The 17,446-nt window shown below is 40.8% G+C and overlaps 1 protein-coding gene across 3 annotated transcripts; it reads left to right on the top strand.

The window, feature by feature from the left end:
• The first annotated feature begins 790 nt into the window (after positions 1-790).
• On the top strand, positions 791-16,660 carry LOC104000861 (MADS-box transcription factor 3). Of its 3 annotated transcripts, none has more exons than XM_009423003.3 (9): positions 791-951; positions 1,065-1,294; positions 10,858-10,939; positions 15,568-15,629; positions 15,700-15,799; positions 15,910-15,951; positions 16,032-16,073; positions 16,147-16,301; positions 16,409-16,660. In XM_009423003.3, the coding sequence occupies exons 2-9, from the start codon at positions 1,113-1,115 to the stop codon at positions 16,410-16,412; spliced, it is 669 nt and encodes a 222-aa protein (XP_009421278.2). In that variant the 5' UTR covers positions 791-951; positions 1,065-1,112; the 3' UTR covers positions 16,413-16,660. The 3 variants fall into 3 exon arrangements, with proteins under 3 accessions (XP_009421278.2, XP_064942912.1, XP_064942911.1); XM_065086840.1 differs by having other exon boundaries at positions 801-951; positions 15,577-15,629; XM_065086839.1 differs by lacking the exon at positions 791-951 and having other exon boundaries at positions 958-1,294.
• The last annotated feature ends 786 nt before the right edge of the window (positions 16,661-17,446 follow it).

Raw genomic sequence — 17,446 nt, 5'->3', positions numbered from 1 at the left:
CAATCATTAGAATATCCGATTAATTTAAATATCAAAGAGATATTTATTAAAAATATACATTTCAGTACCCGAGCGAGCCAAGATTTGATCGAACATTGAATTGAGATTGAAATGGAAAAGGATCATAATTAACCTTAAATCAGTATCGGACAATCAAAATTTAATTTAATAGTAATGATTAAATTAAAATATAATATTTATAGAACTTTATTTTAATTTTCATAACTTACATGTGCAAATAAGTTATACACGTGAAGGATATCATGGTGGGAAAAAATCTTTTCCTTCTCCCATTTGTTGGGCCAAACTTGAGAAACAAGTTCGAATGAAAACTTGGATTCATTCTTGATTTAGATGGATATTTTTCAGTTTGTGTTATTTGCTATTAATTCATATATATTTTTTCTTAGAAACAGTGATCCCATACTCTTTGGTCTGTAAAAGAGAAAAGAATTTGGCAAATGAATTTGAGCTGCAATGACAAGACCTAAAATTAACCCCAAAAAACCCTAATATTTGGAAGCATGAGATTTTACAATTGATTTAGTGATCAGTGATGATAACATTAAATAACGTATAAGATGCTATATTGACATATATCGTTTATGCAATAATACAATAATCATTCGATGTCTATACTGTACTCAAATTACATTATATTAATGATAATAGTTGGTAGCATTTAACTCAAACAACAGTCTAATTGTTTGTTTGAGTGCGTCTCAACCCAATGTCTCATTCACATCCCACTCGCGATCGCTTTCAAGAAGTCACTTCCTGCCCCCCCCCCCCTACTATCCCCAGTCCCCACCCATCATACCCTTCCTCCATGAATACGATGGCGAGTGACGCCTCACTTAATAACCACTTCTCCCCTTGCGTTTGCTGCTACACCCAGTAGGAGTGCCATAGATTGAGAGGAAGAGATCAGAGGGAGTGGAGGAAGGAAAGGTCGGTTCGACCTGATGCTTTGTTCTTCCTCCCGTCGACTCCCCGTGTTGAAGGAATAAGATCGGCGATGGCTTTTCTTAAGGAATCCACTCATCATCGTTCCGCTGTTTCAGGTTAATTAACGAATTGAAGGATCGGAAACGCTGGAGCGAGCGGAGAAGATGGGCAGCGGCAAGATCGAGATCAAGCGGATCGAAAACACGACCAACCGGCAGGTGACCTTCTGCAAGCGCCGCAACGGCCTCCTCAAGAAGGCCTACGAATTATCCGTCTTGTGCGACGCAGAGGTTGCCCTCGTCGTCTTCTCCACCCGTGGCCGCCTCTACGAGTACGCCAACAGCAGGTCTGCTTCCCTTCCCTTCTTCGATCTACAACTTATGTTTCCCTTTTCACTTTCACTTTGCTTCTACTCTTTCTCTGTAACACATTGGAAGAGATATATAGCTATCAGCTAAACTAGCTAAGGTATGGTTATGTTTCTTGTCTCTTATGAGGGCGGCCAAATCAGGGTTCGCTTCTACTTTCTTGAAAGGAGGAGAACTACTTTGGACTTGAGATTTTTTGAAGGGGGGGGGTGGGGGGGGTGGGGTTGGGTTCGATTTCTTTGTTCGTTCTTGTTCTGGTTCCTGAAGATGAGATCTGAGCTTGTGAGGAGCAGATCTAATGGCTGTAAGCCCGTGTCATGGGTGGGTTGGATGTTTACATAGATTTGGTACTGCGGAGCTGATATGTGATTGTCTGGTGATCCCCCTCTTTTCCTTCTCTTTGTATATTTTTTTCTTTCTTTGTCTTCGGATGATGTTTCTGTGTGCGAGAACTCCTGCTCGCACAACTCTCAACAGCAGTAGGAATGGCAAAGAGTGAGGTATTGGTATTGGACGAGGTCACGTGACCTCCTCCAACCACACTTTTTGCATCTAAGCTTTGTCATTTTCTCTCTCTTTTCCTCTCTTTCCCCCTCCTTCGTTCCTACTATCACCACTCCTTATTTTTGTTATCAACATAAGCTCATGTATGAGAATATCCCCTTCAGTGACATTTATGGGAGAAGGTCTTATTATACAGAAGACTACAAAAATTTAATAGTAACATGTATTTATTCCATTTTATTTATATCTGAATTTTTTGCTGTGATTGATAATTAGAAATAATCTTGCTTAACTAATGAAGGCATCACAAATGAAAATGGTTCATTTGTTCTTTAATATACAGTATATAATAGTTAAAATTGTTAGTCAGCTATTTCATATGGGCTTTATGATATGCTATAAATTGTAGAAAAAAAAATTTTAGGATCATGTATTCACCTAACCTCACTTTAAGAGATTAAAAAATAAAATTTTTTATATTTTTTTATTCTTTATTTATTTATTTTTAATATTATTATAAAACAGGTTGTGCATGGCTAGTCTTTCTAACGTATCTAACACCCTCACAAGAAAAAAATATAATATATTTTATTATATTAACTTTTAAGTTGTCAGCTAGTTTAGTTGATGATGATTATATCATAAAGTTTTGGGATCAAATCTAATCTTCATTATTTATCCTTCGTAAAATATATATGTATGTACAAATTGTTTCTATGGAATGAAAATGTTCTTAAGATTTTTCTGCTGCATGGAATACCCTAGACATTTATTACTTGTAATCCATAAAAGTGATTCTAACCCACAAAGTACTCAAATATAAAGATCAACGCACGCTGAGCATACCACTTTGGCTTCATGATATGTTATTCGTAAGTAAACTTTAAGGAAAGATTTCCTACTTTTAGCATTCTAGAAAATATAGGAGGTCCCTAAACAGAAGACAAATGTTTGCAAACATGTTAGAATAGTTGAAGGTTCCTAATTAAGAGACAAATGACTACAAAATTAGGGTGGGACAAAAGGTTGCAAGGCCTTTTACTAATTTTTACCTAGAAAAAGAACCTTGCCTCAGATTTCCAAGGGATTACCGGAACCTTGCCTTTTACTAATGCCTTGAATTCCTAGCTTTTACCTAAAACAAAAAACAATAAATTAACCCCCGTCTTGAGCAACCACGAACATGGTCTACACTTAAAATACTGTATTCCAGACTGATGTCAGTCCTCCCCATTCCCAAAGCCCTCTTCCGACCTCTCGCTCTTCTCCCCGACCTGTCCTCCAACCTTAGTTTCCTCGAGGATCCGATTGGTCCCTGTCTGCCACGTCGGCGTGCGATCCGACGACATGATTGGCTGAGATCCCGCGTTGCTGGATGGGCTTGGGTGGCGTCCTAGGTTCGTTTTATCCGCAAGACAATAGCTGAAACCCCCGTCACCCTTTTGTCCATACCTCGATGGACCAAACCCTACGGTCTTCTCTCGGGGACCCTTCGCCCTGACCGCCTTGGTTGCCTTTCCCATGCGTACACCAGTCCCAGTACATTCATCCCATTGGCTTCTCAGTCCTGTCCTCTCGTCGTACTCTACACACCCTCTCTCCGTCTCTCGTAATGCGATACTTTCCAAAGTTCACTTGACAGCTAAATCCATCGTGGTATATGGTACAAAGATCGTGTGAGGTCGGAGGGAGAGAGAATGGAGTCGGGGCAGAGTAAGACAAAAAACCCTAATGCACTCAAGAGATATCAAGAAAGAGATGTGACATGTGGTAAGGTCACCGGCAGTATGATTACGAGGAATGGGCTAATGAGAGCGTGACAGCTCGAGAAGAGACTTTCTCACGCTCATGGGTGACTTGAAGAGAGAGAGAGAGAGAGAGAGAGAGAGAGGGGGGGGGGTTGGGGAGGGGGGATGAGAGGGAGGAAGGGGAAGGGGTAGGAGTGGTGGTGGGAGGAATAAAGGAGGGGAAAGAGAGGAAAAGAGAGAGAAAATGACAAAGCTTAGATGCAAAAGGTGTGGTTGGAGGAGGTCATATGACCTAGGGCGACCACTGCCCGTCCAATACCAATACCTCACTCTTTGCCATTCCTACTACTCTCAACCACTGCTGTGGAAGCCGTTGATCTGTGCTTCCACTCAACAAAGCAATGAAAGGAAGAGAAAGGAGTTGTGCGAGCAGGAGTTCTCGCACACAGAAACATCATCCGAAGACAAAGAAAGGAAAGAATATACAAAGAGAAGGAAAAGAGGGGGATCACCAGGCAATCACATATCAGCTCCGCAGTACCAAATCTATATAAACATCCGACCCACCCATAACACGGGCTTACAGCCACTAGATCTGCTCCTCACAAGCTCAAATCTCATCTTCAGGAACCAGAACAAGAACAAACAAAGATATGATCATACAAATGAATCTTTACATAGATTTGGTACTGCGGAGCTGATATGTGATTGCCTGGTGATCCCCCTCTTTTCCTTCTCTTTGTATATTCTTTCCTTTCTTTGTCTTCGGATGATGTTTCTGTATGCGAGAACTCCTGCTCGCACAACTCCTTTCTCATCCTTTCATTGCTTTGTTGAGTGGAAGCACAGATTAGTGGCTTCCACAGCAGTGGTTGAGAGTAGTAGGAATGGCAAAGAGTTAGGTATTGGTATTGGACGGGCAGTGGTCGCCCTGGTGTCACGGACAAACTTCTAAACAGGATGTTTGATGTAATGCTTATGTATGTCTGTGTCTTTTGGAATGTTTATACTTTGACTAGCATGTAGAGGGACAGTCAAAGGCTTAATAGTCTCATTTTAGTTCTGTCTGTAATGGACCATTTTACCCTTTGTTGTGCAACTGTTCAGAGCTTGTAAAGTCTGTTTGTAATTTGCATTGTTTATGAAGTGTTTTCGGAGATGTGTGCTTGTGGATCCCGACTGAGACGTTGTCTCTATCATGTTCTCTCTTTTGTGGGTCCTAAGGGACCATGGGAGACTTCGAGGAGGCTGACCTTTGCGGACGGACACGCAAGGGTGCCGCACGACTTAGGCAAAACCAGTTAAGTCCGTGACAGATGGTATCAGAGCGGGACAAGCACTCATAGAAACACTTAGCATGCAAATGTGGGGGACCTAGCGGGGCTACATTGATGGCAGTCAACACACGCGCGACCGTTTAGGGGAAAACAGGCATGGGGATGTAGGGAAAAGGAGTCGCTCGGAGGAGCGGGCATCTGAGATTGGCATTCAGAGGAATAGCCAACCCTTTGCGCAAGAGGCACCACGAGAACAGACAAGCTTGGAAGAATGCGGAGCGCACAAAGGTTGGGATGGCTGAGTTTGAGCTATGGCTCAACGTTGACAACTATACTTGATGGTGCTCAAGGTAAGCGAGACGCTTGGTAAAGGATGAGACCATCCAAGGGGGAATGAGTTGCTCAGCGACCGAAAGAGTTGTGCAAAGCTCACAGAGGTGAGGGGAATTGCTAACTCAAAGAATTCGGTACTCATGCATGGGCTTGTATGCGGACGATGGAATGTTCGCGGCCATCCCAAGGCGATTGAAACTCGACGCCATGGAGCATTGAAACTTTCTCTTCGGCATGTGAAGGATACGTCCGTAGGAGGCTGAAGTGTGCAACGAGTTCAGCATGTTGCTAGGCCTTGAGTGGTGCAGCGGGGGCTGTATTGACGTGGAGTCGCAATCTAGCAAGTGTGTTTGTAGGAGGTAGAATAATGCACAGTTTGTTCAGCAGATCGGAGTAGTCCAAGGGGATGGTGGTCTCCGAAACGAAGAGAGATGTTGCTCCAACGGGATAGTTATCCAGGAGGGATAAGTCCCGGCTCTCCAGAGGGAGAATCATGTGGGACGGACCTCACAAGTTGAGGAGTACCTCAACAAACGACAACTCCACGAAGCTCAATGGACTGAGCAAGCAGCGAGGAGTCGTCACATGATCTCGCTTGAGAGAATGCATTGGTGGATGCATTGCGAGATCAAGTGGGGGAGCGACCCGAAACAACACAAATGAAGGCATACTTGGAGTCGATATAGAGATCAGACTCAAGGGAGGGCTGACCCGTGGAATGGTGAGCGCGAGGGCCACCATCAACTCAATGCAAAAACGAGGAGCGGAGCAACTTGGGTGTAACTTGGCGAAGTACCCAAGCCGCATGAAGGGAGCCAACATAGAAGATGGAACATGGAGCGGAGGCATAGTGCTTTCCTTGGACAGAGGTCAAGGACATGAACTCTTGCAGAGGCAAGAGCAGGATCATGTTGTTCCATGGGTCATTCATTCTGACGGAGCAGACTCATCTTGCATGGTGCCAAAGACAAAGGGAGCTTCTGGGCACATGCACTTTATCTCGGAGGAGCATTTGATGGAGGGACTAAGGCGACTCAATTTGCAGAGGCGAAGTTGGGTTCAGAAGGCCTTAGCACGGGGCAAGAGGACGCAGAGGCGGGTACTCTTGAAGAATATGCCACAGTGTTGTCATTCAAGTTGCTATAAAGGAGGCGGTGCGCAGCGAAGATTGTGCTGGTAGGGGTAGAGGCCCAGGATCCAGACAATGGTGCACTAATTGCAGCGAAGTCGGGAGACTTCGGGAGCTACTAGGCGACGGACTGTCCTAGAGCGGTGTTTCATCTAGGTGTGACCCAAGAGTGGGTGGATGAAGGTCGATTGCCAAAGGAGCGAACAAAATCGAAGGTGGAAGAAACCCTGCGATGTATTGGCAGAGGCCACACATGAAGGGTTTACAATTCGAGTTCATCCCACAAGGATCAGAATGCAATAGAGATGTCACCAGGAGGCGACATGGTGCAGCGGATCGTGGTGGAACAGTTCGTGGCAATGCGATACACACAACCTAGTCCCGTGAGGGACTAGATCATACGGAGGTATGATCGGGAGCTACTGGAAGCTCTACTTCGGTGAACAACACGACGGCAAGAAGGGCTATGGATTCAAGGAGTGAAGGCCATGGTACTGCAGAGGCGGGTCTTCCGTGCGTGCATCGAAGGTTGCATCGAATGAAAACCTTGGTCATCAGCATATGGGGGTTGGGTTCCACCAAGGGAAAAGTTCGAATGCAAGTACCAGTGAGTCCCATGGGAGGGTCTTGATCATGCAGAGGTATGATCGAAACAGCTGGAGAGTTAGACTGCTCTAGAGCTCATGTTCGCTTAAGGGAGCCCGACAAGTCAGAGGACAAGGTCGAGTAAGCGAACATTGCTACCAAGGAAGCTAAGGAGAACAGAATCAGTGCAAACCCTACAACGTGATGGTAGAGGCCATGCATGGGAGTTGTAGTCTGTTTTTCCATTGACCAAAGGGAGCTACTTGGATAACACAGAGGTGTTGAAGCAGGGGGTCGAAGGGGGTGAGGAAGCGACGACGAGTCCAGAGGGATTTAGCTACCCAAAATCAAGCATAAGTTAGAATGGAGGTGGACTCGGAGGAGTGTCACAGAGGCATATCTACTGATTGTGAAGAAAAGGGATGCAGATGCGAGGCGACGGATAGTAGTGTCATGGGCATGGCAGCACCATGGTACCGCAGAGGCGAGACTTCTGTGAAAGTCATTGATCCCTTGCTCTCATGAAGGGAGAGCGCTTGGTCGTGAAAGGGGCCGAGGAGGTGGAGCATGTAGAGGCAAACTCCAAGTACCGAGACAAGGCTGAAGGGCAGAGGCCAAGGAACTTCGTAAGACCAGTGTCAATGAGTTTCTCATCAAGATAGCCGAAAGTGAAGGACTTCGGGTCATGCAAGAGTGCACGACCAAGGAACGAAGTAAGCAATATGCGGTGTTGTACCTTCGCTACTCAGGGGAGTAGGCGACAGGGTTGATGGAGAAGACGGTACAATCCCAGAGGCGACCAAATCTATTAGAGAATTACTCCAAGTTGGGGTGAAAACTTCCTGCATTCCAGAAGTTCAATGACATTGAGAAGGTGAATCACAGTAGCTAACTCAACGCAAGGAGTGCAAACATTTCAAGTGCTTCAGAAGTGTGAGCAAAGAGCAGGCGAGGGCCAGTAACCAGCTCGATGCATGGAGTACAACCTCGAGGAGGCGGGCGAAGTCAAGTAACCTTTGCCTTCTCAACTCTTAAGAGAATGGGCAAAACCAAGTACTTCAATTCTCTTATCTATCTAGTAGAGGAGCTCTGCATATGTTCAAAGACCCTTCGAAGATAATAGAAGACAATAGTTGTCAAATCCTCACCAACGGTGATCAGTGTTACTGAGAGTAGATTGTCCGCTTCATTTCCCAACAAAATGTCAATCGAAAGCGGAAGTGATGCGAACATACTTGGATGTGACAACTAAGTGAAAGAAGAGTCAATGAGCAAATTTTGTGGAGGAATGACCCAAATCTTCAGAAGTTTGCGAGACGATGCTCGTTAAAAGCTCCAACAAGCATCCACCCAGTTCAAACAGCATGAGGCATTTGAGAGACTAACGCAGTAAGGATGGTCTTTTCCTTCATCTGGAGGATCCGCAGGAACCAACAGGGATCAACAAAATTCAGCCAACCCCACACTAGAGTCAGAGTCATTGGCGAGTTGAAGCAGCAAGGCGAATCAAAGGTTCGACTACTTAAAAACAGCAGCGGAGAGCAGCTGGGAGCCAAGAGACGCATTACAGCTAGAGCAGAAGATTGAAGACTCAGCAGAGGCGAGGAGTTGCAGTGTCGACAAAGGCTTCGACGAGGACGTCGAAGGAATAAGTGAGGGAGAATGTCACGGACAAACTTCTAAACAGGATGTTTGATGTAATGCTTATGTATGTCCGTGTCTTTTGGAATGTTCATACTTTGACTAGCATGTAGAGGGACAGCCGAAGGCTTAATAGTCCCATTTTAGTTCGGTCTGTAATGGACCATTTTACCCTTTGTTGTGCAATTGTTCAGAGTTTGTAAAGTCTGTTTGCAATTTGCATTGTTTATGAAGTGTTTTCGGAGATGTTTGCTTGTGGATCCCGACCGAGGCGTTTTCTCTATCATGTTCTCTCTTTTGTGGGTCCTAAGGGACCATGGGAGATTTCGGGGAGGCTGACCTTTGCGGACGGACACGCAAGGGTGCCGCACGACTTAGGCAAAACCAACTAAGTCCGTGACACTGGGTCATATAACTTCCTCCAACCACACCTTTTGCATCTAAGCTTTGCCATTTTCTCTCTCTTTTCCTCTCTTTCCCCTCCTTTATTCCTCCCACCACCACTCCTACCCCTTCCCCTTTCTCCCTCTCATCCCCCCTCCCCCACCCCTCTCTCCTCTCTCTCTCTCTTCACGTCACCCATGAGCGTGAGAAAGCCTCTTCTCGAGCTGTCACGCTCTCATTAGCCCATTCCTCGTAATCGTAGTGCCGGTGACCTTACCACATGTCACATCTCTTTCTTGATATCTCTTGAGTGCATTAGGGTTTTTTGTCTTACTCTGCCCCGACTCCATTCTCTCTCCCTCCGACCTCACACGATCTTTGTACCATATACCGCGATGGATTTAGCTGTCAAGTGAACTTTGGAAAGTATCACATTACGAGAGACGGAGAGAGGGTGTGTAGAGTACGGCGAGAGGACAAGACTGAGAAGCCAATGGGATGAATGTACTGGGACTGGTGTACGTATGGGAAAGGCAACCAAGGCGGTCAGGGCGAAGGGTCCCCGAGAGAAGACCGTAGGGTTTGGTCCATCGAGGTATGGACAAAAGGGTGACGGGGGTTTCAGCTATTGTCTTGCGGATAAAACAAACCTAGGACGCCACCCAGGCCCATCCAGCGACGCGGGAGATCAGCCAATCATGTCGTCGGATCGCGCGCCGACGTGGCAGACAGGGACCAATCGGATCCTCGAGGAAACTAAGGTTGGAGGACAGGTCGGGGAGAAGAGCGAGAGAGGTCGGAAGAGGGCTTTGGGAATGGGGAGGGCTGACATCAGTCTGGAATACAGTATTTTAAGTGTAGACCATGTTCGTGGTTGCTCAAGACGGGGGTTAATTTATTAGTTTTTGTTTTAGGTAAAAGCTAGGAATTCAAGGCATTAGTAAAAGGCAAGGTTCTGGTAATCCCTTGGAAATCTGAGGCAAGGTTCTTTTTCTGGGTAAAAATTAGTAAAAGGCCTTGCAACCTTTTGTCCCACCCTAATTTTGTAGTCATTTATCTCTTAATTAGGAACCTTCAACTATTCTAACATGTTTGCAAACATTTGTCTTCTGTTTAGGGACCTCTTATATTTTCTAGAATGCTAAAAGTAGGAAATCTTTCCTTAAAGTTTACTTGCGAATAACATATCATGAAACAAAAATGGTATGCTCAGCGTGCGTTGATTTTTATCTTTGAGTACTTTGTGGGTCAGAATCACCTTTATGAATTACAAGTAATACATGTCTAGGGTATTCCATGCAGCAGAAAAATCTTAAGAACCTTTTCATTCCATAGAAACAATTTATATATACATATATATTTTACGAAGGATAAATAATGAAGATTAGATTTGATCCCAAAACTTTATGATATAGTCATCATCAACTAAACTGGTTGACATCTTGAAAGTTAACATTATAAAATATATTATATTTTTTTCTTGTGAGGGTGTTAGATAAGTTAGAAAGACTAGCCATGCACAACCTATTTTATAATAATATTAAAAAATAATAATAAAGAATATAGAATTTTTATTTTTTAATCTCTTAAAGTGAGGTTAGGCGAATACATGATCCTAAAATTTTTTTTTCCACAATTTATAGCATATCATAAAGCCCATATGAAATAGCTGACCAACAATTTTAACTATTATATACTGTATATTAAAGAACAAATGAATCATTTTCATTTGTGATGCCTTCATTAGTTAAGCAAGATTGTTTCTAATTATCAATCATAGCAAAAAATTCAGATATAAATAAAATGGAATAAATACATGTTACTATTAAATTTTTGTAGTCTTCTGTATAATAAGACCTTCTCCCATAAATATCACTGAAGGGGATATTCTCAGACATGAGCTTATGTTGATAACAAAAATAATTATCATTTCTATGCAGCGTGAAAGCAACTATTGAAAGGTATAAGAAAGCAAGTAGTGATACCACTGGCACGGGATCTCTCTCAGTAGTTAATGCTCAGGTAACCTCTATGTAGTTGCATGCTATTCATAATTGTCTTGTTCTATTCACAATTACTAGTGATGATCACATATTTCAGCACCAAAAAGCAAATATCTACTAGCAATACTTCATATTCTTCGGTGGAAGTCATACTGCATGAATATCCAACCATTGTCAACCTAACCATGTTAGCTTTGTGCGTTATCTAGATCGGAAAATCTCGTTCCACATTAATTTAGCTTCAGTCACAGCAAGTTTTTTCGCTTTCAACCATAGGGAGAACACAATATGTAGATTAATAATTTGTAAAACAGGTTTTTATCTAATTTACAGTATCCTCTTCTCTTTATCATGTTTCGTTGCTTGTATTCTGGTTCTTTAACATTATTGGAGTAAGATCCAGAAAGATGTTATATAAAATAGCATTACGCCATTACGTGTTTCTTTTGATGCTTCCAAATATGAATTCACGTACTTATTCTGGCATGACCAAGATGAATGTAACAGCATGCTTGCTTTGTTGTCATGCCATGAAATATCCTACAAGACTATATATTAACATATTCAGAATATGTTTGTGCAAAATGAGCCGGACTCTCAAGTACTATGCATTATTTATAACTAAAGATTAACAAGCAAAGAAAACAAACAAAATTATGAATGTATCTGAAACTGAAAAATGATTATTCCAATTGATTTGACTTGTAGTATTTGAATTTCCTTCATTTTCTGAAATTATGCATGGAAGGTTTCAAGCATGAGAAGTTTTGACTCTTCAAGTTTTATCGGTTGCCTATCTTGGTCTTCTTCCACTCATAGTTCCACACCTGAGTAGTTCTTCAAAATGAACCTACAGAAGTTTCTATGCTCAAAGTGTGACCACTTACTTTTAATAAATATGCCCTATAAGTTAGCATCCTGATTGATAATCCATGCAGTGTTTTAGGTCTAATGTATTCCATCAAGATCTATTGGTATATTGATAGAATGGAGTAGAGTCGCCAGCGGAACCTCTTTTCTTACCTCCTTTTAATCTCCATTCTAGTCTTCTTCTATACTCCAATCCCCAAATTAACTTGGATTCCATTAAATCGATAATAAAAAATACATCAATATTACATCTTGAAGCAATTAAACATACACCAAATAGAATTGAAAAGGGTTCAAACAAGATCTACATTGAAAGATTTAAGCAATTATTCAAACTTCAGGTTTGAATTGAATTTGCATGAACAGAAATCCTACAAGATCTACATAACCCCATCAAGATCTACATAAATCCTACAAAAATTAAACAAAAACTAGAAAATTGGAATACATCTTTGAAGTGAAACCCATGGTAGATGTCAAATTTAAGTAGTTAGGATTGGATAACCTGCAAGAGCAAGGTAATTTTGAAGTTTTATCAGATATTAAGGCTTCTTCTTGGATCTCACCAAATCTCTCAAGTTTCACTCACTTTGATTGTTCACCACTTTCAATTTAAGAGCAATCTCCTTAAATTTGAACACGCGGAGACTTTGAGCTTGGATTTAATGACTAATTCATGGATTTGAATTTAGACTGCTGTTGCCACAAGGAAGAGTGAGAGGCGAAAAGAAAGAGAGGGAAGAATGATCTTATCAAAAATATTGGAGAGAAGTATGTCTAGACTTGAGTGGTTAGTGACAGCAGATATTAATACAAGCAATTAACTTTCTCTCTTGAATTTGTGTTCAATTAACTTTTGGCTTTAGTAAAGGTTTTGATGGAATATCTGAAAATCTGACAAGTAGGCAAATTCAAAAGATATCTAATTGTGGTCCACTTACGTAATCTGGATTCAGATTAGTGTACGGTGGTAATTGGGACCAAGAGTTCCTATTAAATCTGGACTTGATTCGATTTGGACATGATTAGTATAAGTAGCCAATCAAATGGTCAATGGATCCTATTAGAAGCTAGAATTGTTGTTGATCCTTGATATAGTCCATGATTAATTCAAATTGTTTGATCTTTAATGACTTAATTGCATTAAGAGGTCAATAACAAGAAATTCAACCGAATTAAACTCTCTTTCAAATCTAACGAAATTGATTATATGTAGAGTTTGAATTAATATTGTGGAGATTTGGTAGACATTGATCATGGTAAAATAATTAATTTACTTATTCAGCTCAATTATACTATTTAGGTTGGTTCCAAGATGATTTAGATGTACATTTGATTAGTTTGAAGTCACAACTAAACATAATAATGTCAATCAACTTTAGTTACACCAGATATATGGACACAAAATACTTGTTGGGTACTTAAGGACAAATTTTTGGAATTTTTAACTTGATGGCAACACTAGTGGTAATATTAGCAACTTCAAAATTGTGAAATTGTGATGTCTAGAAATATCCACCTTGTTTTGCTGCTTCTTTATTCTTCTATTCTCTTTCATCATCACCTGCATTGTTAGACTTATCACTAACCGTTGCATTCCCCCACTTATATTGACTAGCCTCTCCTGTTCCAAGTCAAAAGAAAAGGAATTCATTTCTAGAGTAGTCGAAGATTTCATTTCTAAGTAAAAGACAACAAGAGAATGCTGCTTTCCATATTCTCTATCTTGGCTCGTTCTCCTTATTGAACCTCGCAGAGCAACCTTGTCATCATCTTTAATAATTTCCTAAGAATATCATCTAGCTTAGCTTCTAATGCAAATTCAAGTAATCTATTTTCTTGTTTACCAGTGTATTCTCTCTTAAAGTAAATATATAAGCACTTAAGAAATTCCATGTACTCTGCATCACTTACAAAAGAGTTGCCAGTTATATACAAGGACTGCTGCTTTTCTCCACATCTTTTTCCTTGAAGGTAGCTCATCAAGTGTATTCCTTCTAAAACTTTGTGAAACTTAATTGTTTGTTCCCCAGTCACCTTTCTTCTCAAGACTAAAAATATCCTACCAGTAGGCCTCTCCACTCAATTCTGGCTATATTTATGTTTAGCTACTGAAATCTTAGATTTATTGAGAGACTCAAGTGTCCAAAAGTACTATACTCACATCCTTCATTTTGAGTATTTCCTTTCCAGCCTTTTCTTCCAAATGTATTGTTCCTGTGGTCCCATACAAAAAGTTGGAGGAAGGTTTTTGTGAATCCATGATTTTCTCATCTACACTATTCATGTGTAGGCTGCTTTTTATCTATTTAATAACAGTTTCAATAATTCAGATGTCAAGATCTTTTTTCCAAGGCAGACAGCGATGAGTTTATTATATCGTGTTGCCATTCTTCATCTTGCATAAATTGTGACTTCTTTTCTACCCTTCCATTCACCATCTGGTTTTTCACTTTTCTTTATCATTATACTGTGCTCTTGAATCCAAAAGTCATCTAGAAAGATTTCCATTGTATTCTTCAAAACTCACACTTCATTTATAACCTTCATGTTAAGTTGTCTACAAAGATGACGGAGCCTATGCTGGCCTTGTTACTCCATGCCCTGCAGGATTCTCTATACCTCGAATATATTACTCTTGTGACTTATTGTATCTTGCAGGTCTTGAAGTGCATAGCTCAGATTTATGAGAATAAAGATATTGAAGGGCTAAAAATTCTTAAGGGCACATTTGACACACCATTCTTGGAATAGATTTAGCTCCTGATGATTAAGGTGCACTCACTTACCTAAACATATATTAGGGTAAGTAAAAGATAAGCTTAAGAGCACTTCCCATAAATAGTTGGGAATCGCCCAATACCTCTTACATATTAGAAACATAAAATGTAAGCAAAGAAAATATTTAAAGGGAAGTGATTATTCCATAGAATAATTAAAAGAAAATAACTCATAGGTTTGAGAATATCTTGATGATCAGATAGACAAAGTCAGCGCAATACTATTATCTTTTCTCAATTTTGAAAGAAATTTGAGATATTTTCAATCAGTAGAGAGTCTTGAAATGACATTGTTATGTCCCGTTGTTTTTTCCTCTAGCATTTTGTGAAGTAACTATTAATCATTTTGTGGTAAAATGAGCAAGCTGATATTTCATTTATCAAAGTTATTTGCATATTTCAGTCATAAACACTTTTTCTTATTGCACATAATTTTCCTTATCTTACATACTGCTTAAAGATATTGTGCTTATAATATATTTTGCATCTAAGTCTTGCAGTGTGGATATCGGTACCTAACCCATCAGGGTGCCGGTGCCACCGCCGGTGGTAGGAAATCCTTGCACTAGTTGAAATAATGTCTCCCATTAATAGTTGTAATAACATTACTTGTTTTAGAGACGTGGAGGCAAAACCAGTCACATATATCGATAGCAACTGGTTGCAGTTCATGAACATTGTAGATAGTGAAACAAGATACAAGCAGCAACCTCGGTTTATAACTAGTTGAATCATTCTAATACTAATTGCTGACAGAGTCTTAAGGGTGACAGTTAGTGTAATTACACAATCACTACTTTTCCATCACATTGAGCTCCATTCCAAGAATGGATTCTCCAAGTACATTCATAGAATAGCAATTACACAATCACTACTTTTTATCTGATATGATTCCCAGGTTCATTGTGATTAGCTCATGAATTTAAAGCCAAAAGTCCTATTTATGATGTGTTGAAAAATGACACCTTATGACTTCACTATTTCTGTTTGTTCTTAGCACTACCAGCTAGAATCAGCAAAACTCCGCCAGCAAATCAACAATATACAAAGTACAAACAGGTAAATTTGAAGCATAACCCCTCTTTTCTTCCTTGGCATTGGTAGCTGTAGTGTGATCCTTGTTTCATAGGAACTTGATGGGTGAGGCTCTCAGCTCCATGAGCCTCCGAGATCTGAAGCAACTTGAGAATAAATTGGAGAAAGGCATAAGGAAGATAAGAACTAAAAAGGTGTCAATTTTTCCCGAGCTCTCTATCAACTTGTTTGCCATAGAAATCCTCCAATGCTATTTATCTGGAATGTATATATACTCTTAACAAATGTCCCTTGATTATGTTAGAATGAGCTGTTGCATGCTGAAATCGAGTACATGCAGAAAAGGGTAATGAAACAATTCCCATTCTTTCTTATGGCATATTTCTTGAGATCTTCAATCAAATGCCTTCTGAATTCTTTGGTCAGGAGATGGAGCTGCAAAATGACATGATGTATCTAAGGAACAAGGTTCCCTCTTGATCTCTTTCTCATTCACACGTTTCTTAGCTGCACAAGCTGAAAACTTTGCCTCCATTGCCAGATAACAGAGAATGAGAGAGCCCAACAACAGATCAACATGCTGCCTTCAACAAGCGAGTACGAGATCTTGACTCCATTTGATTCAAGGAACTTCCTCCAAGTTCTACAGCCTAGTCAAGATTCCTCGCACCCGCAGCGGACAGCCCTCCAACTGGGGTATGCGCAATCACTCACGAAAGTTTACTGGAACACTGAAAAATCATCGTAAACAAATAAGCTATTAACTTTCCGACTGGTAAATTGATCATTCGATCTCTGTGTAGATGAAATTGCAAGGTCTATACAGTGCTTCTGCAGATGATTCCGTAGACATGCAGCTTAATCCCGGAGAGGAGATAATGGTGAGTAACATCCGGAAATCCTAATATGAATGATTGCTCTGGACTCTCTATTTATACGAATCTGATAAGTGTAATGTTGGCTGACTTAGATACCAGCGTTTCCTCTTTGTTGCATGGACTAACAATGTACCTTGTTACTTGCAAGTTCTTATAAGACAGTTGAGTTATTTTCGACGTGGTGTTCCTGATTTTGATAGTCACATAACTTTTTGCTAGTGTAGCTGAGTCTTCTTGCTCTTGGTTATACTCGTTCTGATTATTATCTCGATCATATTATTGTGTTGCAAATGTAGCTGGGTTTACCTCTTAGTGACCTTTATCTTGAAACGTAAGGGGCTAGAATTCTTGGTGACCATAGGCAGAGGACACTTCCTTCTTCATGTAGCACAGATCTGGTTAAGATTTGGATAACCAAAACTATAAAGTTGTATACTGGATCTACTGACATATCCTTCTCTTATGTTTAGGAATGTCAATAGAGCGAGGCGGGGAGGGGGGTGTGGGGGATCACGAGTTTTCTATATTTGTAAAATTCACACATCATAATAATATACAAATATAAATATATTTACATGTTAATAATAATATCTATTGATATTATGTTATCTAATTTAATCGAATTAATCGAATTAAATGGCTTATAATTTATTAATAATTAATTCAATCAAGACTTAACTTACTCTGATTTAAATCGGATGAGCGACTGACCCGCCCAACATTAAGAACATCTCGTCTCACATATTGAGAGAAAGATATGTGGCCGAGATGAGGCTACCCATTCCCGCTCTATAATCGCACGGGTGGTAACAAAAGATATCACTGTCTGCCGCCCCATCCCTGGCTCATAAGGGACTGGTCCCGCAGGTATCGGTGTAATTGACCTCTCCTCTCTTATGCACCGACCTTTCTACTTGACTAGATTTCGTCAACTTCTTTGCCAGGCACGTGCAGATGTCAGGT

Source organism: Musa acuminata, chromosome BXJ1-10 (genome assembly GCF_036884655.1).
Source record: "Musa acuminata AAA Group cultivar baxijiao chromosome BXJ1-10, Cavendish_Baxijiao_AAA, whole genome shotgun sequence".
Lineage (NCBI taxonomy): Eukaryota > Viridiplantae > Streptophyta > Magnoliopsida > Zingiberales > Musaceae > Musa > Musa acuminata.
Note: the sequence above shows the minus strand (reverse complement) of the source record. Positions and strands in the feature narration are given on the sequence as shown.